The 27,396-nt window shown below is 46.3% G+C and overlaps 1 protein-coding gene across 3 annotated transcripts; it reads right to left on the bottom strand.

The window, feature by feature from the left end:
• Nucleotides 1–1,847: 1,847 nt before the first annotated feature.
• LOC118509262 lies at nt 1,848–27,334 on the bottom strand. Of its 3 annotated transcripts, XM_036049613.1 has the most exons (8): nt 26,998–27,333; nt 24,608–24,817; nt 13,813–14,060; nt 13,528–13,703; nt 12,725–12,974; nt 12,467–12,613; nt 9,297–11,293; nt 1,848–3,943 (listed from the first exon to the last, which is right to left on the bottom strand). In XM_036049613.1, exons 2-8 carry the CDS (start codon nt 24,670–24,672, stop codon nt 3,893–3,895), a joined length of 2,934 nt encoding a protein of 977 aa, XP_035905506.1. In that variant the 5' UTR covers nt 24,673–24,817; nt 26,998–27,333; the 3' UTR covers nt 1,848–3,892. The 3 variants fall into 3 exon arrangements, with proteins under 3 accessions (XP_035905506.1, XP_035905504.1, XP_035905505.1); XM_036049611.1 differs by having other exon boundaries at nt 1,848–11,293; nt 26,998–27,334; XM_036049612.1 differs by lacking the exon at nt 26,998–27,333 and adding an exon at nt 25,018–25,316 and having other exon boundaries at nt 1,848–11,293.
• Between the last annotated feature and the right edge of the window lie 62 nt (nt 27,335–27,396).

Raw genomic sequence — 27,396 nt, 5'->3', positions numbered from 1 at the left:
GAGTGCAGCCCTGCTGGCGTTGAGTTCGGAGGTTGTCGGCGTGTTCAACTCCGTGCTTAGCAGAGACCCTGCTGTTACGGGATGGCACTCGCCGATAGCTTTTGAGTTCGGTGCTGGCCTGGTCGAACTAGGGCTATCACTGCTGGGCAGTTTGAAGAACACTGTACGCCGGCAAATGGATGTAATGTCCAAATCGCTGCTTTTTTTTTTGTTTGGTTTTTGTTTCATCACAATACAGATCCGCTAGACGGAAGGATAATCCGTTTACAAACCACACTACAATCAACACATCACTTACAGCAATAGACCCGGACCAAATCATCGATACAACCTCTACAATAGACCTGTATATCCACACTGCAATCGCCACACACCCACAACCGAGCATGCCCGGGATAAGGCAAAATAACAGGGAGGAAATGCCTTGCTAACATTTGTGAACTTGTAATCGTCAACACATGCGGTGTTGACTATACGGCGTCAAGCCGTCATACTGAAATTATAAACAAATAAAATAAGTGTTGGCTGCAGCCTCACAAAGAAATGGACGTCAAGAGGTTCGGGAAACTAAATTTTGTTCAATCTCGAACGATCCTGACCTTCCTATCACTAGTTTTCTACACTTCAATTTCCAACAACTTGACATTCAGTCTTATCCACATGCAGACAGACAGTCCAGATATTGGTTCCTCATTGTGGTAGAAAATAATATTTTTAAATAATTTATTATTTCCAAATTATTATTTCAAAAAAAAAATCGTGATAAAAATTATCACTTATTAATTTTCAATCAAATAGCAACTTACTTACCTGCTTTTTTCAAACATATTGCATCCAAACCGTTCTCGTTTAATGATCTCAATTTACCCAAACCGTTACGACATACGCAAAAAACAAACCCGGTTGATTCGACCAAATCTCTTTGATCTTCGCCTGTCACGGCAAGATGATGATACATTTATTCTCCCTCCAGTTTTTCATTTTGCTTGTTCGCAAATCATTCGCGTAATTTAATTGTCCAAAAAATAAAACTCCGAAAGCAGAATTATTAATCACCCACAGTTTAAAGCCTGGACGGTGGGGGCTCGGCAGCGGCCGAAAGCTTCTAATGCAACAAATCAAGAGCCAGGCTGGCGAGTGTGTGTGTGTATGCCGCACCTGACAAGGGTTTTAATTAAAACGAGAGCAGAGGTTCGATTTGATTTTGATATCAAGCCTCCCGGTAGGTAACAGGCTGGCGTTGGCATGGACAGACACAGGGTCAAGTGCTTGTAACAGTAGGACCAATGTAAGCCGGTCTTTAAACGAACCCATTCATTTAATCAACAAATTTGAAACACTAGAAATGTTTAACTTCAAGCGAATTGATTAAACCATAATTATTCAAACTCATTCTAATGAACTGCACACATCAGAAAAAAAAACCCCGTCATAGGTTTTAATTTAGAAAGCTCATCCTCATCCTCCTCGATCGATCCACCAGTGGATACAAATCAATATTTATTTACCAGCTTTAAATAGGCAGCACAGCCGTAATAATGGTTATCCCTTGCCGTTTGCTAATTGATAACAAGTAAGCATACAATTGTACACACCGACCGGGCATAACTAACCGCCCGTGCGGTCACATGATTTAAACACCGCAACAATTTTTACAGCAAAAATTAATCCAATATACTGGCTGGCCCGCTTTCCATTCCCAACCTGTCTTCTCTATTCCTTATCAATTAGTGAGCGATTGTGGTTTCCTGTTTCTGTCCGCCCATTTTTTTCCCCCATTATTTTCCATCCCCATGGTAACACACAGTACAAGAAGGAGGGGGAAAAAACACGATTTACGATAATAATTATCACTGTAATAAAAATCAACATTTCACTGCCGGCTTTATTTTCAATAATTAATCATTTGTTACATCTGTGATGGCGCGAGAAATGCGCCTTGTATGGTTTTAGGTATTTTTTTTTTTTGCTGGTGTTTCCTTCTCCCCAATTCATTAATACAGTTTTGTTGCCCCTTTTACACATTACACATTTCAAGAATCGGGTCTTGTCTCCTCCACGTCGCTATTTGTATCGGGGAAAAAATTGTTGTCCAGTTTTCCTGATTAAATTTCATTATCCATCATGCACGAGCATGCACCCGCGAGCGTTCGTTTTGCTTTAATTCATTATTAATTCTGCGTACTAATTATTAATGCATAATTGATTGTAATAATACGTTTTGTTTCGCGTTTTTTTGTTGTTGCCAATAACCATGGCTGTTTATCAGTTTACTCCTAACGAGAAGAGGTTTCTTGTTTGCGTTTCTGTTGTTTTATGCTTCAATAGTTTAATATAGCTGAGAAGCAAACGAAACAAACACAAACATAAAACAGCGACACGCAATACAACAAAACACATACTAAATTGAATTAAATTCAGCACTAGACAACCTCTAGCACAACACAGCACACCTGCTCCTAGCGCTCTACACTAGCGGAGCATCCTGGCGGTGACTTGATGGTGCCTAATCGTTTGTCCCCTTTTTTTGCTACTTTTATCACCTTTGTTTTGCTTTACATGTTTTCATTCATTTTGTTTTTCATTTTTCTCCTTTCTTCACTTACGATTTTTTGTTTTTTTTTCTCTCTTTTCTTTTTACTTAACACTCTTTTTTCTATATTACTGTTGCACTTCACTCCAATGACTTATGTGGGCAAAAAAGCGTTTTTTCTTCTTTTTTTTCTTTGATTTTCTTATTTTTTCTCTAATTCGCTTCGCAGCGGAAAAGGGAGGCGGCGCGGGGCACTTAGATGTGGAGTTAGAAGATAGAGTGGTTTGGATTTTATAGCTTTAGTTTAACTTTACCTAAGCATAAGCAATAATAGATAGTCCGATTATCTATAACAAAAATACAAGTAAGCTTGATTTTTAGTTTTTGTTACCTAGCAAACATCACTAGCAAATATTTAAAGCTATAGAACAAGAAGATACAGGCGTGTTCCAGTTGATAATGTAAACGCATCGATCCTTTGTTGTAAACTTTTTCTTGAAAAGACTAACAATGCTAGATAATATTGGAAGGACTTCAGATGACAGGCCGCCAATCCTTTTCCTTTCATTGTGATGTAGCCAGATGATATTGTAAACGGCCCGTAACGTAACTTATCATCGGATTCAATAACAATATCATCTGGTAGCTTCACAATAATTGATTCGCCTGTCATCTGAAACCGTTCCCATGTCAACTAGCTTCATTTACAATTTCATCTAAGGAGCCTACAAAAAGGATCGAATCTTTTACATTATTACAATTGAAAAACCCTGTACTATAGAAGTAGTAATAGTAGAAGTAATCGTGGCAGCAGCAGTAACATTTATTAATATGCAAATACCGATTTGTTTTTGGTTTCAAAAACCACCCTCCAAATGCATATAGTAGAGAAAAATGCTAGGGAATGCATTTCCGAAAAAAATCCGGCTGGTCTCATCAACCAATGAGAAAATGTATAAATTAAACCATTTTTTGTATATTCATATCACTCACAAATCCTTCCCCGATCACAGTATGCTCAGGAATCATGTCTGTCAATCTGCCAATCCGTGGCGCACGCAGTGAATCTAGTAGCAACAGTAGGCTTTGTGTGTGAGTGCAAATCCCTTCAACAGAACCACCGAAACAATCGATCGTAATTAGCCCTTGCGGGAGAGTAACGAGGCAACGACAACGAACCACACAGAAGGAAAAAACACCTATCCCTCAGGTAAAATCACTGCCTAGCTTTTTCCCTCAGATTTTTCGTTTTCCCCCTGCAGGACTGGAAAAACTGGGGCCCGTGACGACAAACGGTTTCAGTTGCCACATTGACACACTGTTGATGCATTGTGTTTTTTACTCGCTTGCTACTCACTGTCACAGGTAATTCACCGAAAAGTACTGCCGCCGAATAGACTGCTGCTGCTGCTGCAGGAACACATGGACTGGAGCAGGGGCAACATGTTGCGTGTTTTCCCCAACCCGGCAGGTTTGTGCAATTCACATCATAATCATCATAGTCCGATCACACGTCACCACGCACGTTTAATAGCCACGACGAAAAAAAAAAACAGCAACCCACTTAAAAGCATAATGATGTGAGTGCCGAACACCCGGGAGCCTCCTACTACGATGCAATCGAAAAACGCACCGCTGGCAACGACGGAACTGTTGTTCACCCGTCTAAAGCCCTTCCTGTGTATTTTGTTTGCGGTTTATTACGCTCACGTACGGTAACAGAGAGAGAGAGAGAGAGAAAGAGAGAGAAAAAAATACAAACCCCCCACCTGGAGTCGTTAAATGTCCAAACACACACGGACACACGGCCCCTTGGACACATCCAACAAAGGGGAGCGCTACTCGGCAACACCCTGGCATGGGAATCGGGAGTAACAAATTTTAATGAATATTGATGATGATTTTGTTTAAATGCTAATTACTCTAGGTGACGACCGACCGGCCGGGACCTACGGGGAACAACCGTAAGCGCGTTACCCGTTCCGGATGTGACACTACACGGTTGTTCCGCTTCTTGCGCGAATTCTTTGCATCGGCTCACGTGCACCTGTGAGCCTGCATTTCAAAGCGGGCTGGGCCGGTTTGTCGGTGATAAAAAGCACGCGCGATTCATTTCTACTTTGAAATTTTTGGGTAGCTGAATATGCAGGGAGCTTTTTACAGCTGTGTGGTGGAGTACAGTGAGTTCTGAAAGTATAAGTCTAGCGACATATTTTACTGCAAAATTTGAATTGTTTACCAAATAATTTTCTAAAAATTATGTTTTAGGTGTGCGCCAAAAAGTATTCGTTTATATGGGGTTTACAATTTTACTTGGTTAAAAATAGAGATCAGAACTGCTGATGTTGAAATTGATCGTCCTGTCTTCTTGACATTAAGGTTATGAAAATAGATGTATTTTTTGTCCAATTCTGCTATAAGCTATAAGTTTAATTCCGTCTTTTGTTGTTAGAAATCCAGTACCTTGTAGAGATGTTCTGTTCGACTCTATATAGGACTCTGAGCAGTGTTTGAATTCCTTGGTCCTGTTGTAAAGACCTTCGAGTTTTAATGAAGAATAAACCAGACTTGAGTTTGGTTCTTGACCCTACAAATCCAGGCACCAGAGAACAATGACTAATACTTTCTCATCAAAAGTTTGATTGGCGTTTGAAAAATGTTCCTCTTAGTTCCTACTCTGCGAAATTCTACCCAGCTAATCGTCTGTTAAAACAGTGGTTTAAGGTCCTTTTCCTTTTGTAACCGATAAGCCATGTTGGATTCATTAGTACATGGAGTTTTCCTGATTTCCCATAAAAGCTATGACTCAGCCTGTTCAATTATCGTTCGAAGACGATTACTTGAAAAATCTTTCAATTTTATACATACAGTGGCTAATGCACTGCTGAGACTGCCTGTGATGAGCAGAACTATTGAACTTTTTGAAATGTTTGTCTCTCTCTTCTCTTGGTGGATCTCTTAAGAAAAGGAAGAGTAGCTAATGTGCTGATTTGAAGCTCTCCAAGGAGATCTCTTTGAGTTCGAGGACTCACTGACTAATTAGAAGGCTCTTTAGACAACGACGTCGCAGAGTAGAAGAGATTCACTACTGGACTTCTTTTTCTATTCTGTTACAACCTTTTACAACCTGTTACCTTTCGATTACAACAACTCTTGATAGATTGCTTCGGCAAGGAGGTAAAAGTTAAACCTATATAAGCAAATACTTTTGGAGCACACTTGACGCACAATTTGGTTCTATTTTCCCCAGCTGTATTGCGCCCCAAATTCTGCCTATGATTTCAAATATGTATCTAGACGAATACTTTTTCACCTCACTGTATACCAGAACAGAGAAAAAAAGACACGGATTATGTGTGCTGGTTCGTCCATCACTCTTCCGGTGCATTTGATATGAGATCGAAATTAGTTCCGCAGTGGTTTGAAACCGCACGTGAGGCGCACACAACCGTGCCACCCTTTTGTCCCTGCGACACGGTTACATACGCGCATTACAATACAATCTATACACAGGTAATTTTCCACAGTTTTTCAAGGGATTTGTGATGTAAATTATGGGTACTTTGGGCGCCAACGCGAGGGAGGTTCGCCTGAGGGACAAGATTATCGTTTGACCACACTGGCACACAACCGATACTGCAGCGTAAAACCTGAAGCTTACACGCGGTTAGACAGTTGTAATCAACACAATACTGATTTTGTATGCAGCCACAAAAACACGCTGCTGAATGCATTGCTGCCGCACTCACAGGCGAAGTATTTTTGGCAAAAAATGTTGTATACTTTTTAAAACTATTTTGTATCATGATGCGTAGAGTAATGAACGTCTTGGGGGATGATATATTATCATCGGGTTTTTTTGCGATGAAGAAGCAAAGTTGTTAGCAATATGGGTTGTTCCTTTTGATATGTTCGTTACATTTTCTTTTGATTGATCATTCCGTTTTCCATTCCATTCTCTTAGTATAGTTTTTTTTTTAATGATTAGCTGTAACGATCGCGTTCTATCAAAATAGCCTTGCAGAAAATGGGGCCATATAAAGCTTGTTATGCGAATAGGATGATTAGTTCCTTATGAAAATAGTTGCAAGTTCAATAATTGGTTGGTTTCTTTGTTGCTTGTGAATGATATTTCATATTGTACATTTTTCCCTATTCCGACGCATTCATAAGATTGTAACGACTCATTATATTTGATCCTCTTCCATGTCTGATACCATTCGGCAGTCAAAGGGGGTAGTGCAATCCGCTGAAGATGTGCTGACTGCTGTCTGAAGTAGTGATGGGTCATAGGACTCTTTTCAAGGATCGACCCAGAGTCGGGTTCGACCCTATAGGAATCGAATGCGACTCGTGAATGCAATTGGTTCGGGTGGACTTGTGGGTGCAGCAGGAAACTAGCTAGTTCGGTTGCGCCGTCCATCAGTAGTGTGAAGTGTTACCTGAAGTTCATAAGACTATCCGTTTCAAATTTGCATGCCAAACAGCGAAGCAGTGTTCCGAGCCTAGACTCATAACTTCAGAAGCCATTGTCTCCCGAAATCATGTTTCAAAGTTGATGGACATCAGATCTCGAAAAGGTTAGACCACAGCCTAGTGTAGTCATCGTACAGCTCAGTGAGGTCCACTATTATTCTTCCTCACATACGGAGCCAACAGTTCTTTAGGAGGATCTTCGACTCGGACGCAGCTTAGAGGATTTTCTCAATTAGGGGTCTTAGTCCATATGGGCATAGTCTTGACGGGGATGATGTCCATAATCTTCGCTATAAGGCTCTTTCTAGGCCATTTCACAAGCCACAAGAGCGTACCCTTCTTAATAGTTGCGTGTTCTGTTTATAATAAATATTCCACAAATGTATAAAGTGATGCTGCCAAAATAGTGTTGGTGAAAGCTTTAAATGCTTTAATTAACTCTAGCTAAGACTTCCATTTCCGTTGCCATGGTTTTGGTTAAGCGCTTCCTTAATGCCACTCGCCTCACTGTTTCTGTTCATTCTTCCATTGCCGATATGACCTTTCACTTCACGGTGTTAAATGCTCTCTTGCATCCTGAAAGTCATCCAAAGCCACTATTTCGTTCTGCGGTGGCTGCATCACCCTCTGCAAGCTAACATTGACCTGCTTCGGACATTAGATTCTGTCTCGAGCATGCTGTTCCGCTACCAGTAGTCAGCTATAGTTAGCTTCGACCATGGCTTGGGCACAGCCAGTAATGCAGTTTTCTGGCAGTTGCATTTCTTTTCACTCGAAGAAAACCCCATCCCATCAACACAAAGCACGCGCTTCGCTTTCATTAGTTTTGTGTCCCGGTTTCCGGTTTTATCTTCTACAGTAAAAATTCAATTTCCGACCCGAAACGATAAATCGTGTCTGTGCTCGCACACACACGTACAGTGTGCAGTACACACCGCCGCCATTAATCAAATGTCCAAGAATGAGACGCAACGAAAATTGCAACGGTACTTCCACGCGGTTGCGTCCCAAAAAAAGGGGAACGAACCGCCAACTGGCCAGTCAAGGAAAATGGCAATCATTTGCTAAATCTCAACCATGAGCGGGCAAGAAAATAAAACATTCCAAGCTAACTTTTTTCCAATTACCCGCTTGTTACTGTTTCTTTGTGCCAAAAATGGGGAAAAAAAATATTTCTTTCTACACTCGCGTTTCGCACACAAAATGGGGCAAAAGTGTGGCGCGAGTGTGTGTGTGTTCCGGGAGGAAACGCCAGCAAAACCAGAGTATGTACATGCCAGCAGCGGCGCGTAAATGATGTAGCAATAATTACTTTCAAAAGCTTCACTCTTCACCAATGCCTCTGCATGGATTTGTTGTAATGTCCTGCCTGCCCCGCCTGAACTGAGCTGCTGTGATGTCGTTTGCGCACATTTATTCATCCTTAATTCAAAAAACAAAACAAAGAAAGAAAAACTTCAACATATTTACGTTTTCTATATGCGTCATTAGTTGTTCGTGATGTATCCCTTAACTAAATCGGCCATTTCACCTAACATTAATGCGAGACTTTCGAAAAGGCCCACATCGAAGCGAAAGGCAAACACCAACACGAACCTTGTGTCTAATTTCATCCGTCCGGCTGTCTGTCGGGTTCGATCGAATCACTTCTAAGCTAGCTATCGTACTCGCAACAACATTTCGCCTATTCTTCCACGCGCAAGTCGGGTACGAAAGAGAGAAAACATAATATTGTCCTATACGAAAACGAAGCAAGGCGCGTGTGGAAAGAGATAATGCTAGGTGTAACAAATAACACATTAGGCGAAAAGAAAAAGGTAGGTAGGAAAGTAGGGGGAATGCGGGCCGCGCTAGGATTTGCAAGAGGGCTGCTAAGCGAATTCACCGTCCGGAAGCGGTCCTAAGCCGGATTCTAAATCAACACCTCCCCGAACTGTTATAAGTCGGTCGAGTCGGACGATTTTGGTCGCCCGACCGGTGGTGGCGGTGCCGGTACCTGTGGCCGCTTTATCTTCGGATCGATACCACGCGGCGACTGTGGAACGTGCTGCAGACTAGTAGTAGTAGTAGTAGTGCTGGTGGTGGTGGTCGTCGTAGAGCTGCCAGCATTATTGTTGTTGGACGCTCCCGTCCCACTGCTCGGTGTCGTCGTGGATGCGGAAGGTGGAGGTGGCATCGGGTTGACGGGCGATTGCACATCGCTACCGAGTGAACCGGTCGATTCCATCATTGCTAGCGGCGGTGTACCTTGGGGAACGGTAATGCCGGCGGACGCGACCTGCTCCACCTGCTGCTGGTTCATCACGGCACTGGCGGGCAGGTCCGGTTTGTCTTTGCGCGTGCCCGAATGCTTTGGCCTCGACAGTCCCGTACCGGTGGAACCTTGATCCTCGTCGGACGATCGTTCTACCACGTCGATGAATGCAACCTGCTGCTTGTCAATGTTGTAGATCTGTGTCCGCTCGAGCGTACCGCGCTCTAGGTCGGCTGACTTGTCCGACCCACCTATCCGATTGCCGCCCGTCGTTGTTTCACCCCGGAAGCTTTGCGCCTTCTTCAGCGAGCTGGCCGAGGACGCCGTTAGCCCGGTAATGATCGTGTTCGTACCTTCGCTCACTTTGGAAATTTCCGGTATCGAACCCTTGAAACTCATCGGACGCATCAGCGTTGCTGGCCGCTCGGGAATGACGGGTTTCTCGCGAATGATCACACCGCCGGCCGGTCCGTTTTCGCCACCGTCCTCGTTATTGTTATTGCCGTTCCCGCCCACGCCACCCGCACCACTCGGCGCTTTCGTTGACGAACCGAGAATCGTTGTTCTCGGTAGGGCGACGGGTTTCAGCGGAGGAAACAGCGATCCCGCACCGGACGCCGATGCCGCTCGGTTATTGTTTTCCTTGTTCTCCTTACTACTGCTGCTACTAGTGCTAGTTGTATCACAATTGGGAGCATTTGGTTGCTTGTTTTGGTGCTGCTGCAGAGTGCTGTTTGCTACACTGGCCTTGATTTTGCCCAACACCTGACTGTCGACACTGACGGCGGCCGGTCGCGGTGGCGGTATCTTGTCGGTCGACTTTAGCTTCAGCAGATTGTCGTGACTTTCGGCACGCAGCATCGGCTGCCGCTCGTGCTCGGCCTGGGCCTGCTTGTACGCGTGATGCTGCAGCGATGCAAATCCGTCATCTCCGTCCCCGTTGTGGGCGCCGGTCGCCGAACCCGCTGCCATGCCGCTGCTCAGCTGCTTGAAGTAATGCGTCGAGTGCAGCTTGTTGCTAGCCTCCCGGGCACCTTTACCGTGGTGATGATGGTTGTTGTCCGGCGGTGTTGGCGCTACCTGCTTGTTGTGCTTGCGCCTGATCGGTAGCTTCGGACTGTACTCCTGGGGCGGGCTGGAATGATCCGACAGGGAACTGTTCGACTGGCTGCGATACTTTAACTGGTCCGTACTGCCGCCGCCACTGTTGTTGTGATTGTTACTATTACTATTGATTAGAATAAGACTAGTATCGTGGCTGCTGCTGCGGGAATGTGACACTCCTATCCCTCCTCCTCCTCCTCCGCCACCTCCTCCTCCCCCTCCTCCTCCGCCGCCACCCTCTCCACGGCCAAGGCGCAGCTCGTCCTGGCTGCTACCGCCCGTCATCGTAACGGCCACCGTCGGCTGACCGCCGGTCGACGATGTGACAAACATCGACCGTGACATCATATCACCCCCGCCGGCACTGGGAACGCTCCGTACGTGCTGATCCTTGTCGAACGGAAACCCCCCATTGTCCGGGAACAGCGCGTCCCGCGTCATGCTGACGTAGAAATTCACCTCACCGTCGAAGAAAAACGACCAGTCGGCCACCAGTGCCTCGACGATCGTGTTCACCGTGGCGGTGCTGTTCACCTGATCCATGTAGTTTTCGTTCTCGTTCGGCGACCACAGCAAGTTGGGCGACATCACGATCGCAATGTTTTGCGGCGACATTTTGTTCTCCTGGTTTTTCTCCGCCAGGTAGGACAGGAACTTGGTCAGGTAGCGCAGGTTGTCATAGTTTTCCTTCGGCAGCTGGTTCACGATATCGAGGATGGCCGCCTTCCGTTGCGCATCGCTCGGTTTCTGTGCCGCCTGCACAAAGTCCGGATAGAACTCGAACGTGAGCAGCGGGTCCGGCAAGCTTCGTAGGTACTTCTTCAGTACGCCCGCAACGACGTGCGGATCGCTGTACTTGTCCGCGAGCGGTGGCGACACGTAGTTGGCGTTGATCGCCGAAATCATGCGACGCAGTTTGGATGATGCTGTTGAATGCGATACAGAGAGAACGAGACAGAAATGGGTATTAATGGATGATTTACAGATGTAGACATACTTGAACATAAAACTGGTACAGAATTTTGCTTTCACGTGCAAAAAGCATATTACAAAAATAATATTCCATCGCTACCTAGCGGACCGATATTTTGCACAAGGATCACTCTTGACGGGTAATTGCCGCATGGAACTCAGCTCTGTCTCTGTCATGAATAGCGATTGCAACAGCGGTGCCAGTCTTCACATGGACAGGACTTGGGTTCAAATACTATCAGGACCGTTCCCCCATAGTGAGGACTGAGTCTCCAACTATGCAGTATGAAAAAGTCTAGTAAACCAGAAATGGCGGCACTTAAGAGGACGTTAGGTCAAGGAATAAGAAGATAACACAGTGTCGATGCCCAGTACGAGGTCTAATACGTTGCCGTCTTGCTCTAGAAGTGAGTTTTACGAAGTGAATAAATGAGGAGATCAGAATATGCCTCACTTTTTCTAAATGCTCCGCTCAGCGATAAAACGATGGTAGAGACGATATGTGCCGATCGCTAGGTTAGTCTTACTATATGGTCTAAATTCTTCTTCTTCCTCGGCACTACAACCTCAAGAGGTCTCGGCCTGCCATTTCTGGCTTTCTGTGACTTGATTTTACCCGTATTAAGGTAGTCAACCCTACGTACGGGGAGGGAGGCGGTCTGGATGGGATTTGAACCCCGGCCCTGGCGTGTGAAGACTGGCGCCGTTATCGCCTCGGCCAACGGACCGCCGCAATGGTCTAATTTAATGACATCATTTATATGTTCTAAATTCTTGTGCCAACCAACAATGAATCAGCCAATTGATCTGAATTCCTGATTAGAACCCAGACATACAAACAGCTCAAGACCAAGTGCCCTATGGCAACCCTATTCGTTTAAAGCGAAGAAAAAGATCAATAAAACAATCGGTACAATAAATCTCACTTTACTTGACCCATCACCGCTCGTGATTCACATGGACACGAGGAGTTCATCATCGTCATCATTTCTGAACCCAAACAAATAAACAGCCGAAGCCAAACACCCAAGCCTTGGGCAGTTGCTCCCCGTGTGTTAAATGGAATTGATACCCCGGCTTAATTTCACGTGCGCACAATCAAGACACGCGCGCACGCCTCGACTTACCGCATCCGACTCGCAGCAGCCCTTCCTCGTACAGGCCCTTCTCCAGCAGGCAGCAAACGCACAGTTCGACCACGTAGGCAATTTTACGATCCGTCGCCTTCAGATGATCGCGCAGGGGTGTGTTGAAGATTTGCTTGTTATTGCGACCTAGAAGCGCCGTCGGTTGGGAGTAAAGCAACACAGAGCGAGAGAGTCCGTTTAGATGCTTTGCTTGCTCGAAGAAGCGCAATTGCGGCCAAAACAGCCAACGGAACTTACGGAACAACCCGTCCATGCTGCGCATCGTGTGCTGTATCTCCCGCAGGACGGACGTGAAGTACAGCTCCTGGTGCTTGACATACTCTTTCACGAACAGCGCGATGTTTTCCTCCTCCGCCAGCAGCTCGTACATGTACGATTCGTACAGATCGCGCTCCTTCTCCAGCTTGGTGTGCAGCTCCTCCTGATCATCTTTCAGCTGGGTGATCTTTGCCTGATTTCCCGCCTGATCACTGTTGCGCTGGGCCGACTGAAACAGGGAGCAGGGAAGGGAAAAATGTTTAGAACACCAACCGATCGCGAAGTGCAATGTAGTGCAAAAGCAAAATTGGCTCTTCACAGTTCAAAGAACTTCCACCACACAGCAATCGACACGCTTCCACCACCGCTGGTTACTCGCGGAGCATCGCATCGGGACAGCAACGAAAGCAACAAAACAAGCGAATGCATCAGACCAGACGTGGGGGCAAGTAGGGCGATGAATCATAACGGCTGGACTGGCAGGCACGCTCACCAGTACACCCGTCGCCATTCCATTGCGATGGTGGTACTTGAGCGCGCGATCGCACCGTGATGAGATACCGACTGAGATGCCCCATCGTCCGTGATCCGTGGGCCCTTTTTTTTTGCAACCTTGTCATGTTTGCATTCGCTGCCGTGGATGCATCACCAATATGTGTATAGCAGTATCGAGTGGGCAGCGAGCCGTTTACCACCAATACCGAGCCATTAGGCGGGAAGCCGAGGGCGAGAAAGGGTCGGGGGGAAGGCGTGAGTCAAGCCGATGAGTTTTTGCCACTTACATCATACTTTTGCCGCGACGCCTCATACTCCTGGTGGCACTTGGTGACGACGCGCTTCTGCTTCTGGATCGTGGACAAGTGGCGCTCGATGATGTCGTTGAGGTTTTTGCTGACAGAGTTCTCCACGTTCACCTCGTTGTTCACAATCTCCGTCGCTATTCGCTTCTCGACGCGTGCTGGGGCGGGCGGGTGGGAGACAGAACGGAAGGTCGGATTGAAACGAATGCACGGTGGTGCGGTAGATTAAATAATCGCCCATCGGCGCGCCCTTTCGCTCGCACTTACCACACGTGTCCAGCACATCCTTCAGCAGCCCGGTCGGTAGATCCTTGACCGATTCCTCCATCAGCTGGCCGAGCTGGAACTCGGGCACCTTCTTGCAGCGCTTCTCGCGCGCCACCGCATCCTGGGGCTGGCCGGCGGAAACGTTCGTCGCTATCCGCTTGTTAAGGTTCTGCAGAATGTCTTTGTAGCGGTCGACTTCACGCTCGATTTCCTGCAGCCCGTCGGCATTCTTTTCCGCCTTGCTGGACCTGTGCGAGGTACGCCGAGTGAAGGAGGAAGAACGATTATAAGACGAATTAAGTGCACAACAATTCGTGAAGGTTGTTACAACAGGCTTTGTACCGAGCTGCCAGCCACCGAGTTGTCTCCTTGTAAACCGCATGTAAATGGTCTGAAGGCATGACTGTCTCATCTCGCCAACTTTGTGTATCGCGCATCGTGCCTTTTTCTCTCCGCCACAGTGACGTTGGTAGAAATTATTTACACATTCCAGATGCAGCACAGCCTTCACAGCGTACACAAAACCGGCTTACGCACCCCATCATTCTTCGGCGGTAAATGATACAATGTTCTAAAAATGGCCAATGATTTCGTACCGAGCGACACGGTTCAGCACAAAACCCCGAACGGTTTACAGAAATGAAACAGCTGTTTTCGGTGCGTGTGTGTGTCAGCGTTTGTGTACGTTTTAGTCACATTTTTATCATGCGATAAAATTCGAAATCGATTCAAAACACATTCAATCGCGCATCTGGTAAGAGGAGATCGCCCTTTAATACGATAAACGATTTTATGTTTTCCGGCATGAGGTAAGGCAAGGTTTTAGTAGCTTTTCCATATTTTATTACCAATAACGCTTTAAATCCTCTCCTTGGATCGGTTAAGTTTATGACTGGAAGAACCCCCCGTTGGGTACTAACAATGGTTGGCTTTAAACTCGAGAAGGAATTTAAATAAGTGAACCGACAACACGAATTCATCTGTTAAGAAATGATTTGTCACGTAGCTCGAATGATAAGTCGAACCTCACCAACAACCAAGAGCGCATCTTCGCCCCTAATTGAAACCATTATCCCCACAGCAGAGCACGCAGAGCGATGAATGAAGCGGACTTCAACAACGCGACGTTCCGTTGGATTGGAAGGGTAGACTTCAATAATTGCACTAACAGTAGAGCGGACAGCACAACAATTAAAACCCACATAAGACAACGGCTCACGACGTCGTCCGGACGATCTTCCAGGCAACGGCAACCACCACAACAACAAAGACGACATCGGTACGACAAAGTCGAAACGAGTGCATCTTGTGACAGAGCTCCACATTACGTGTCTGTCTCTTTTTTTTTTGGTGTCTGCTGCATCTCCAACTGCAACTCGTGAGAACGTCATTAGTTGTGTGATGCGTTGTTTTTTTGTCGTGTTGTTGTTCTCCCGACCGTTTCGAGAGGTTGATTGGGGTGTTCGGGCACACGAAACGTGTCTTCAACATACGTGGCACGATACGTGAAAAACGATCGCACGGGCAGGTCATCTGTCACCGGTTGCAGGAGGTGCTGCAATTGGCTCGAACACTTTCTTGTAAGTGTACGGTAGAAGAACAATAAGTCTTTTCTTCCGATTTCTTGGGTGGAAACTCATCACAGAACGATGTGAGCATAGCACTGCAAGACAAATGCTGGGAAGATAAACCCCACGGTCAAATGATGTGGTGGTGTGGTGTCATAAAGTCTAGAAAACCAGAAATGGCAGACCAAAACCTCTCGAGGTTGTAGTGCCAAGGAAGAAGAGGAACCTTGGTCTTTTAAAACCATCTCAAATTCTGAATATGCGAATTGCAATTGAAAAACAAAGTATATTGAAGTTAAATTTAATCCTACGTTTAAGAAGCATTCATCAAAAATAGAGTCAACCAATATCAATTCGATCAAGTCGAGCAGCTATTTGGGCAGTTAGCTGAGTCGTAGTCATGGCTATTGCAAATTTTCATATTCATAAATATTCGAAAGTTTCTATCTGTTTTGCATGTTTTTGTGACTTAACGATTAGTTGATCCTCGATCGTAGTCATCGAGTTATTCGAAAAAGTCCTTCAATTGATGATTGTCTACAACATTCAATTTGACGCTGCTGGTGGAACTTGGAAGGGATTCACTCCCAGCTATAGAGTCTTTTGGTGGAAAACAATTTCCGTGATTATCTATTTTTTCTGAACGATTTTCCAATGCTCGGACATATACGGAATCGATTGACAATTTTCTATAACAATGCCAATCTAGGTCCAGTATCTCCATAAGCGTACTTACGGATAGACGAAGCCTCCAGATTTTCTTAATAGATTAGTGTCGCATTTTCTTCCAATTTATGGGTAATTTTGGGTTTCGGAAACCCGTGTATTAAGTAGTGTTGTAAAATTCAAGTGGGCTATGGCCAGAGGTCAGAAAGTGCTCTGCAACATCTTCTAACAGAAATATAGTTAATAGTGCAAATGAAGCTTCAAACGCATCTTGTCCACTGCTTTTAGCAATAGACGCTCCAAACCATGGTGATAACGGCGCAAGTCTTCACACGACAGAACTGGGGTTCAAATTCCATCAAGACCGCCACCCCGTATGTAGGGTTGACTACTTTGCTATGGGTAAAAATAAGTCTCAGAGACCTCTCGAGGTTGTAGAGCCATAGAAAAAGAAGATAAAAATAGTTGAGATATTTGTGAGGATCTCTAGAACGAAGCAGGTATTTTTACAGATTGTTCCAACAATTACGTTAGATATAAAAGAGAGGGAAAAATCAATGTCGTGAGTTCTTCATAACTTAAGCTATTACAACAATGAATAAAAAAAACTCTTTATCATTTTCTTTTGCTTTTGCTTACTGCACCACGAAATCATACACGGAAATGGAGCAACGAAAATGATTTCGAAAACCGATTTGAAACAGTTCCAGTTTGAGCCTCAAGCATAAACAACATTTATCCATTAGGCTGTGGGCCAACAGTAAAAGCCGATTGGCAAAATATGAACATTCCCATAGAACACAACCCATTGGATCCCACACCACACCCAGCACCCACCCCCCCCCCCCCGCCATTGACCACACACTTATTGATTGCACCAACTGGCAAGCTCATTAGCAGAAGCTGTATTCTATCCACAGTTGCCGCATGCTCAAGCATAAGAGCACTGTTAGTGTGTGTTTAGCCAAACAAAAAAGAGGAAAAACTCGGCCAGCGAGAAATATCACACAAAGCCTATACAGTAGTGGCGCACTAAAAAAAAGGGGGTAAACATTTAGCAAGCATAAATTTCACACGAACTGCACAAAACAATCACCAGCCCAAGGAGACAAGTGGGAAGAAAACAAAAAGCGTCACGGCCATTTTTATGCACCACACAATAAGCAGCAGGGGTGTGAATTGGAAAAGACAGAACCCACCCAACCAAGCGACCGAGGCAGAAAAGAACCACCACACCACACAGACTAAAGGCAATTTTGTACGATCGCACACCGATCGCATCACACGTGCATTCATCCCATGAACCGTACTGGACTGGATGCAACACGCACTCCCAGGGCTACCTCGCCTCATCTAACCACCTGGGAGGAAGTACGTTATTAAATCGGAACAAGAAAACACAGAAAATATTTATCCCAACTAACCACGCCACACGAGGGGTGCTTAAGTGCGCAGCGAAACACAATTGAACGGCCGCCGGTTGGGTGGTGTGCAGCATTTGGAAGCAGCGCACCCCATTACGAACTAGCGCAACGAACTACGGAGAGAAGTACAGATTTGGATTCCCCGAGACAAACCAGCCAGCCCGCGATTAGACAAATAAAGGCCCAACTGGAGCATGAGGTTCGACGCCGGATTACATCAGCGAGGGGGGATGAGGATGGGCAGCAGCGTAAATTTGCGAACGAGCAGCATAAGGAAGTACGATCGATCGAGCTGTGCTCCACACAAAAGCACAACAAAGCGGCCGAGAGCATAATCTTTTCTTCCTCCAACCGACCAAAGTTTCCCCGGAGATCACGGGAAGGAGACGAGGGCGAGCTAGAGACGGAAGGTGAGGGAATCAAATCGACACCCGGTGAAGACTTCATCTGCAGCCTCAAACCTGGGCAAGCAAGAGCATCTTACTAAACGGAACGAACGAAAAGACGATCGAACGAGCGAATCGCCTCTCTTGAGCTTGAGCATTTCCTTCGTTCGTCTGCAACAGCTAGACGCTTCGGTAATCGACAAACAGCTGTTAAGACTACACTGCTACACGCACACAGCCAGGGCAGCACCACGGAATAACATGGTACGTGAAAACCGAGAGAGGCCGGTACAGAAATATGTAACAACATTGCACACCGGCGAAAAATTTGATTGCGGCTGGGCGATCGCACGATCGGTTGGAGCTTTCCGCTCGAGGAAGCGATAATGTTGGTTGTTTGCTTACCTACGCTTCCTTTCAAACCCTTCACCCGTTGCTCCTCTGTCTGCCCAATCCCAATCGCGCTTGTGCATATCGAAGAAGATCATTGATCTATCTGCGAGAGGGGTGGGTTGGTATCTTGTTTTTGTTGAGCTATTCCTACGTCTGTCGGTGAGTTACTTCCGCCAAACAAGGGAAAAGACGAACGATATCGCTCTGGCGATTGGAGGCAAAGATTCATGCAATTATTGGGCGAGTCTCGGCAGGCTCCTCGGCCAGGCTTCTCTCTCCACAGTTGCAGCAGATACAATGTTGTCGATTTCGGACCGGCGAATGATATGGTTCGCTCAATGTTGTGTTGAATGTGTTGAATTATTGAAAACTTTCCATTTTTTTGGTGTGTGTGTGTGTGTACAGTGGCTTTCCATCAGCTCGCGATTACATAAATCGCATTTGCGTATCAGCAGTTCAATCCAATGCGCATCAGGAAAGGTCAATGAAATTATCTAGCAAATGAACGTCTGAAGGGTGTGAAAATTTGAATGCTGTTTTCCACCTTACATTTTCCACCAATTAGTCCCTTATCCGTAGGACCAGTGTCCGTGGCAATAGCGTCGTAGCGTCGCTCGGCAGGACCGGAGATCAAATCCCATGCAGACGCAGCAGTACTTGACTAGCCATCCAGTTACGGAAACCAGAAATGGCAGGGCGAAACCTTTTGAAGTTACTGTGCTAGTGTCAAAGAAGAAGAATTCGTTATTTGGTAGAACCTGATGAATAGTGGGAAGCATCTTCCACGCATCGATCGATGGAATCGTATGACATAAGTCGGACGACTGGCTAATTTGGCTAGCAGAGCAAACATTCCGGTCGATGTTTGCTCTAGAAAAGAAACCCTAAATGACCCAAAGAACGTGAGTGTGATTCATCCGTCCATTCAACCCATCAACCAATGTAGGGCGCACGGTGGGTCTTGCATATGCAGCGGCTGGCCCCAATAAAGCCTCAGGTTTTATGTGATGCTGACCTATAAAACGCGTTCCGGAAGAATTGGGAAGCCGTTGGGTGTTTGGACGCTCGTGGGTCAACAAAGAATGGCGGCAAGATTGGTCATTCGGTTGGGATGAACTGCGTTAAACTGTGCCTGTGTCCCAGCTGGCAAATTGCCAATGTATGACGTGATGTTTGACGCAGCCCTGGGGAATTTCTACTCTCCGCAACTGCAACGCAGCAAATCGGTTGCATAGGACGAGAGACGGTTTTTGCCCAACTCCTTGGTTCGCCAATTACATCCGATGAATTTTCACAGCGACCAAACGAAAAGAGCCCTAAAAATAGCCCATTAATCTTGAGCGAGTCGGTTTTGTGCCTTGTTTTGTGCCAAACAACAGCCGACCAGCACAGAAGAACGTGGACGCGCGATAATTAAATAAATCCCCGCAATCGAAATGATTAATGAAGCTGGTTGGTGCTGGTTTAACAGCGAGCGGCAAGCTTCCTGTAAGCTGGTCTCGTGGTGCAAACGGAAGGAAGCACTTGAAAATTTGGAGCAATAAAACATTCCAAGCGAAATAATAGGAATTCAAATCATTTTGCTTTGGTGATCGTGATTTGAGCGTATGGGCTCATCAACAACTCCAGTTTCACTCACAGAAAACTGGCTCGTGACTGGCTCCCTTTAATGAGCGTCTGCTCGGCAAATCCGGTCAACCCGAAACGCCCGACCAACCAGTTGACAAATTCTCACACACCTAAATAATGAAAGCGAAAGTCTCGGCTCATGCATTTCCTTCCGGACGGACTTAAACTCGGTGCCGCCGTTGATGTCACCGTCACCATTAAGCGTCTGGCTCGCTGGTCTCCCTGGGTACAGACAAAAGTGCACAAAACCATCATCATCATCATCCACGGTGTCGTCGTCATACCGAGAGGGCTTCCGGTTCGTGACTAATCCTGTGTGTGTGTGTGTGTTCTCTACTTTTCACCACTCCCGGAGGTTGTGGGTCGTACCGTGCCGTCGTCAACGGAAAGTAAAGGTCTCGCAAACGAAACCCACGTCTCAGCCGGGGCGACCTTTTCCGTTTCGCCGTCATTCGCAACTCGTCCGTTCGCATAAATGCAAGAGATTTCTACCGGTTATTCATCTAACCCCGAACCCGCCGCCGCTAGATGCCTTTTGTATGCGGAAACTTCTTCCCCGGCTTCCCCAATGCTGCCCAAAACTGAAGCAACAGCCAGTCAACAGTATCAACGTGGACGCTTTTCTAGCGCGTTCTGTTACGCGCAACCAAGATGGCATAAATAATAGTAATGTGCGTTGATTTTAAATAAATCACTTCGGCTAGACAGACACACCAACCAAGGAGCGTCGGGTTGGGAGTTCGTTTAACACCGCCGATGGCAACACAGCAGCAAATGACAGTAATCCGGGTCTGTGTCTGTCGCTTCCTTCTCCACTGAACCGTACCATCGTAATGGAATGTTACCCGTGTAGTTGAGTGTAGAGAGACCTTCTGCCGCCGAAAAATTCCAGCAAATCCGATGCATTGAAGCAGCAAAACCTAGGCTCTCAAGCCAGCAATGTCGCGTGGAGTGCAGTCAGTCGTTTGGGTGTTCTAATAATAACGGCCTGAAATATTATTAGTTCGCACCGCAGTTCGCATGTGCTCCAGTCGATCATAAGGAAATGCAAACCGTAAGCTTCAAGCGCATTTGCTTTGTTTCGGTTCTGCGTGCGTTCTCATCCATAAATAGAACCCAGCAGAACTTGAAGCAATTAAGGTTTAATCTTGTCTTTGTACCAGGAACAAGTTGACTTAATTTCTGTTGCTTAATGCGATTAATCACCTTATTTAATAGCAATTCTTACAAAAATTAGAACGAATTAGTCGACGAAGCGATAGAATGAGAAAAAAAAGCCCCGAAAACCCTACCCTCAGGGAGTGTTCCAAACAGTCAACCGGATGTACTCCGTCCGAGACGTTCTTCCGGCTTCAATTAACCTGTTCTCCGGTACGAAAATCACAAAGCAAAAGGGTGTTGGAGATACCAGATTTTGAAAATAGCCAAAGTAGAACGGAACACAAAGACATCATCGAAACGGAAATCTCATCTAGTTGTTTGCATTTTAACAACAAAATGTTTATGTTCAACGAAAAATTGGAGCAAACGACTGATCAAATCCAAAGCATCCCTGGAGGGCTTTTCCATTCTTCTCCTCTTTCGAAGCAACGCTGCGCCTGGTGACGCTTCAACTTGAGAAAGTTTTTCGATCCAATTCTTCGCCACTCTATTTCGTCATCGACGCGTTGTTTCCAAGCTCAAACCGTTTCAAGAGGGTTTTGCGTTTGGTCAAGCATCTGGAGAGGAGGGCGTACGATCTAGATCGGCCTCCTTTCAGCGTGAGTTTAATTGTGGTTTGTTTAAGGGGTTTGAGTTTTTTGGGAAAGCATGAAAAATGCATCGTATTAAATGGTTCGTTTTATGCTCCATTTGGTAGTTTGGCGGCGTACTAGACCATCCAATATCCATGCAACCATAAAACCGTAATCGTCTGGTTTGGGCACCGGCTGGCGGAGGCTTCTCGATTGCAACGCGGGGTCCGTGGTTGAGCGGAGGGTACCGAGATAAATAGGTCCCATTCAATTTATGGTACAACCCATCTATCGAACCCACCACACCGTTCAGGGCTATGTTCACACATTCGCTCACTTTAGACATTCCATCATGCCAACACAACATATACACTTACGCGCTCGAGCCAGGCAGGCATTGAACACGGCCAGTGCTTTTGAGTCATGGGCGCTTATCAGACGAGGACCAGAAAACACTTCACACTCCCTGTTTGCAGTTGATAAGATTTCCATCTGCGATCCGGTAACGACCAATGGATCGATTCGGGGCATCACACGGCCGAAGCTGTCCAGTTGTGCACCGTTTTATTAAGTGCTCGAAAAACGTTTTTGCGCTTTGGCAAAATTTTGGCTGCCAAACATAGTAAATTGTATTACTTTGAATAAAATGAATACTCATTCCGGATAACGCATCACAGTACACTAGGCGCTAGCTGGTTAATCCAAACGTAACTCATCTCTTGCGGCTCGAGCTTTACTTATCGGACAACTAGGTAAAACCCCGGATTAAGGCCTTAAAGATTATTCCATCACATCAATGTTTCCCACTCTTCGACATCCGGCACACACAGTTAGTCACATAAGATATCATACAACGCTGTACCCACCATATCGGTGGACCAATCCTCTTGATTTGATTGGTGACTTGATTTAACTCGTATCAAAGTAGTCAGACCTGTCCATGGGGAGGCGCGGTCTGGATGGGATTTGAACCCCGGTCCTGCCGTGTGAAGACCCGAGCAGCTATCTTAAGTCTACCTCGATTGGATCAGATATCCGGTGTTGCCATGTAACAGACTAGCTTCCTCAAGATCGCTCGGGTCGCACTTTTTAGGCACTAAGTTTCTGAGAGTTCTTTGGATATGAAGCCTACATAAATTCATCAAACCAACATTATCGAAAGATGTTTCAAGGTGACGCGAAAAGATATAAATTCAATATCATCAAATAAGTTATAAGAAATGTTGTGCATAAATCCTCTAAAGCTGGAGATCAACATTAAATCGAATTTTATACTTCAAAATCTTTTAATAAGATTCTTGACTGATTGCATACCGAATTTGAAGCAAACTTACAATCGTTGGAAGGATTTCAGATCTTTTTCCTTTGAATGTTGGACCCTCTATCGTTCTTGACCCTTAGTTCCTATCAGTTATCTATCTACGAGTTAAAAAGACCCTTGCAAAAATGGGTATCTTACGAATCTCCAAGTGAAGAAATTATTAATGACTAATCCGAATGTACGACGACTTTTGCAGGGTACTGTAAACTGTCCCCGAGTGCGATATATTTGCATTCGGCCCCGTCCACAGATGATACAATGCTTGTTAACGCATCTTCTTCAATCTGGCTCCGTCGTCTCTCACATCCCGCCCGGCTCAATCAAAGAGCCTACCAACCCTCGATCCGGTCGGTCGCTTGATGGACAACCAGTGTGTGTCAGCCGTGCACACAACCGGCTTGCTGTGACAGTGCACGACGACCGTCGGCAACAGGTTACACATTCCCACCACACATTTGCCCGGCCGATTTGCAAGGGACGTGTGGCGCAGAGATGGAGCGGCTGGATGGAGTCATATTATCACATAACTACAATCAGCTTCAGTTCGCCGTCTTGTTTGACCATCCAGAGATAGAGAGAGAGAGAGCGTGCGAGATGCATAGAGGGGATGATCAACAGCTGAAGTTGAAGTAGCTGTGTGAGGTAATCAAAACAAATATGGCCACATATGTACAGCCGGACTCACTCTTCATCCGAAAAGGGGTTTGAGAGACAGCACCGGCCAACGGAGAAATGATATCGTTACCAATCCCTACGCTGCTTCTTCAGCTTCAGATTTCCGCACCAGACCGTAGCGGCCTGTCCAGCGTCGCCTTGTTCCGTGGGCAATAAAACGTTCACCATTTATTCCCCCATCGCACACCGAGGTCACCTCGTTTAGTGTGGTGGTTTTATGATTGTTAACGGATGGGAGCCGCTTACCGGGTCATCATACGGTCAGTGGGCTTCATACGACACAACTCTTCCTAGTGGTAAAGTCCGGTGGCCGTGAAAAGTTCAATACTCGTACGGTACCTCCTTTTTTTCCTGACAACCTCTTATGCCCCTCTCCGCTCTACCACCTCTAGATGATGATGATGCGTGAAGTGATAAATTTTTCAGCCCCCCCCTCAATCGGCCAGAGACTGCAGAACGATCAAGAAACGACGCTAAAGTTACCAAATTGATTGAAGCAACCACTCGCAATGCTACACAGCTTTGCGCACCAAGTGGATAAACGCCCTCATTTGCATTTTGATGGACATCGAGAGCTTTCCGGTCGGCGCGGGAAAGAAAGTAACCGAATTGAGCCAGAGCAAGAAAAACAAAACCCATGATCGTCCGAAAGCAAAAATCCACCCCAATAGGGCATACAAGATGGAGGAGGTTGGCAGTGAGCCGATGTGCGGATGTTTCGCTAAATTGTGATTCAAATGAGGTAAAAGCCGTTTAATATGCGAACGACGTGAACATGTAATACACCAACATTCCCTCCTCCTGCCGTCGTTCTCCCACCACCAGATGTCCCCCAAAAGTGGTCAACCTCTTTTTGACGCTTCTGATTGGGGAGACTTGGTTCGCATAATCCGTAGCCTACTTTGATTGCTAGTGACACGTTTGGTAAAGATCCCACCGCCTAACGAAACGCGACTTTAATTGCCTATGGGCAACCCTCCAAAATTCACCCGTGACTTACCTTGATAGGTTCGATTTGAGTTCCTCTTTGAACTTTTCCAGCTGTCTTTTCATGTTTCTGCTCATTCGGTACGCGTTCCGGGGGGCGCTGTCACCAGATGCATTTAAGCCTGCACTTTCTTAAGTATTTCGCGTTTCCACTTACACTCGCTCAAAACTATGTCTGTGTGTTGAATGCGTTTTTTTTTTCTAGTATTCCTAGGAAAAGTGGCTGAGGAAAAAGAAGAGGAGAGGTAACAGCGTGTCGTCGGGAGCAGCTCCACACCGGTGCTGTGCGTCAAGCACAAAGGCAGAAGTTGTGATAGCTCCAGCGCAGACGTAATCGGGGGCCGTCCGTAGCCGGATCTCGACCGCGCAAGGGACCCCGCGAGCAGATCTCGCCGTAATCTCGTTTTCTGTGTGCGCACTTACAGCGGCGTAATGGCCATGTAAATTACACTTGGACGGACGGAACCACACACACACACACTCGACCGCACGCACTCACAAAAACCACACCCTTAGCGGAGACCTTGGATAATGGACGATTTGATAATTTGGAACCGGAACAAAAAAAAAGGCGAAGTACGAGTGAGTCTCCCGCTTCTTCTCGCTCCTTTGAAAATCCAGTGGGCCCACGATTCTGTATGCCGCGCGTGAATCACACCATTTTGGCCGACTGTTGGAACGGGGAATAATTGCACGACCACCGCAGAAACTCGCACAATCTTGCGATGGGGGTTCCTCGCTTACATCTCTTCGGCGAGTTCGGGTTGCTTCGATTCTGTTATCTGCTTTGGTGAGGTTTTTTTTTGTGTCCACTCCACTGATGTGCTGGAATTAAAAGCGCGATTGATAACAAACGCCCTTCGCTACTCTCCCTTGGTGTGGTTTGGTCTTGGCGAAAAGGGGAGATAAACAACAAACTGCACTGGGCGGAAAAGCAAGACCGGAGCTTGGGGTGACGTACAGACACAGTTGTCAGATAAGAAATCAATAAACACGCGTAAGGCCTTCTAGGCTTCTTCGGTTCGATAACTTGCTGTAGGTGAAGGCAAAAGCTTTTCGTCAAAAGAAATCATCGTCACCAGCAACTTTCCCTAAAAATCTAGCTAAAATCATCCATTTTCCGCCAACACACATTCGGGGCGTAATTTCGCGCGATTCGAGGGCGAACTTTGGTGTGTTTTCCAAAAATGCATGAGATCATCGAACGGCAACAACACCGACCGAATAACACGACAGAGACCGCAGCACACCACCACACATGCGTTCTCGCGCAGCCGCCCCGAACGTCTTGTCTTGGACGGACGGACGGTTCACGTCCTTTATCACGCACGAAAACGGGCCCTTCATCTGCGTGCGTGCGTGTACGTTCGTGTTCGTGGCATGTACGTCCCTGTGTGTGGATGATGGCTGGTGTCGTTACACGCCCTTGAAAATCGATATATCGGGCGCCTGTGTTAGGTAAACAATCCGCACGAGGGTACGCTCGTGTTGGTTGAAGCGAGACAGCATTCCGTCACACACAGGCGAGAGTTGTACACGGGATGACCGTGTTTAAGCACACGCACACTACCATCGGGCGGCTTTCTGCGATCAGTGCGACCGCGATGCGATCATCGCTGTCGTTGTCGTCGTTGTGTTGTTATTGTTGACGATGACGAATCCACCGCACTTGTTGGTTGTGTGTTGTCCAGGATCGTATCGCAGTCGCCTTTGCAAAATGACACAGCCAACACGGCAAGCACGCACACAATCACCGTTCGAGAGGCGTTTGCAATTCCATCACATCTACACAGCAGCACCAGCAGCAGCAGGATCGTGCGGAACGCAGCGTGATATAATTAAATTATTAGCATATTTTCGTCTGTCCACCCGAAAATAGCATCGCCCAGAATAACTAACCCTAGCCAACTGTACGCTATTGCCTGGCACTATCCCTTGGCCAGCACCCGCATGACACCCACCGCACTGCATCATCACCACAGTAAACACACACACACACAACATATGAGTACAGAACTGGGCACAGAAGAACACACTCAACATGGAAAGCTCTCCTCCGTCCGCCGATCCACACCACACGCCACACCTACTGGAACATGCGCGGTCACGGGATGACAAAAAAACACGCACGACACACAAACAAAAGTGTGCGAAACTGGCTCCGTACTGGGGACGTACTTTATTCCACTTCGATTCCGCAAAATCTTCGCTACAAAACGGTGGAAAACTTATTTGCCTTTTCCGAACAAAACCGGGCAACATACGCACATCCAAAATAAAACCAAACGGGACACCCTTGCCTTTACACGGCCCACTACCACGACACTCAATGCCAAAGCACCACAAATTCACAACCAAAATTCCACCACAAATGGCGTTGAGCGTTGGAAGCCGAACATTTACCATTTAGAATAACATTTTACACTGGAGCAACCGGGAGGCACGGACACGGTGAAACACGGGTGTACAGGAACGTTGTAGGCTTTTTCGCTTCACGGAACACGCGAACACAACCGCACGCAACAACGAACAGGAAAACAATAAAAAGCTTGCCCGTGTGTTTATGAATGACTCGCAGCACTGACGTTTACCCCATCACACAACGGGCATACGCTGGCCTTTTTTCTGCACAAAGCCGCGGACTTATGGAAGGTTGATTGGCAAGATAAGGACAAATAGCTTAAAGAAGGAAAATGTTTTCCAAACGAATTTATTATGAAAAAGCAACGAAAATACGTTTTCCAACTTTTCCAAATAAAAACGATTATCGCAAATGTCAAATCTTACAGTACCGCACAACAT

Source organism: Anopheles stephensi, chromosome 3 (genome assembly GCF_013141755.1).
Source record: "Anopheles stephensi strain Indian chromosome 3, UCI_ANSTEP_V1.0, whole genome shotgun sequence".
Classification (NCBI taxonomy): domain Eukaryota; kingdom Metazoa; phylum Arthropoda; class Insecta; order Diptera; family Culicidae; genus Anopheles; species Anopheles stephensi.
This window is presented reverse-complemented; position numbering and strand designations above follow the sequence as displayed.

Excerpts from the sequence above, each read along its gene's own strand:
- LOC118509262 (XM_036049611.1), bottom strand. The coding sequence starts at position 24,672 with ATGAGCAGAAACATGAAAAGACAGCTGGAAAAGTTCAAAGAGGAACTC. Across the intron at positions 14,061-24,607 it reads CTCAAATCGAACCTATCAAG|GTCCAGCAAGGCGGAAAAGA; the intron begins GTAAGTCACGGG and ends TACCTCGCACAG. Across the intron at positions 13,704-13,812 it reads GGATGTGCTGGACACGTGTG|CACGCGTCGAGAAGCGAATA; the intron begins GTAAGTGCGAGC and ends CGCCCGCCCCAG.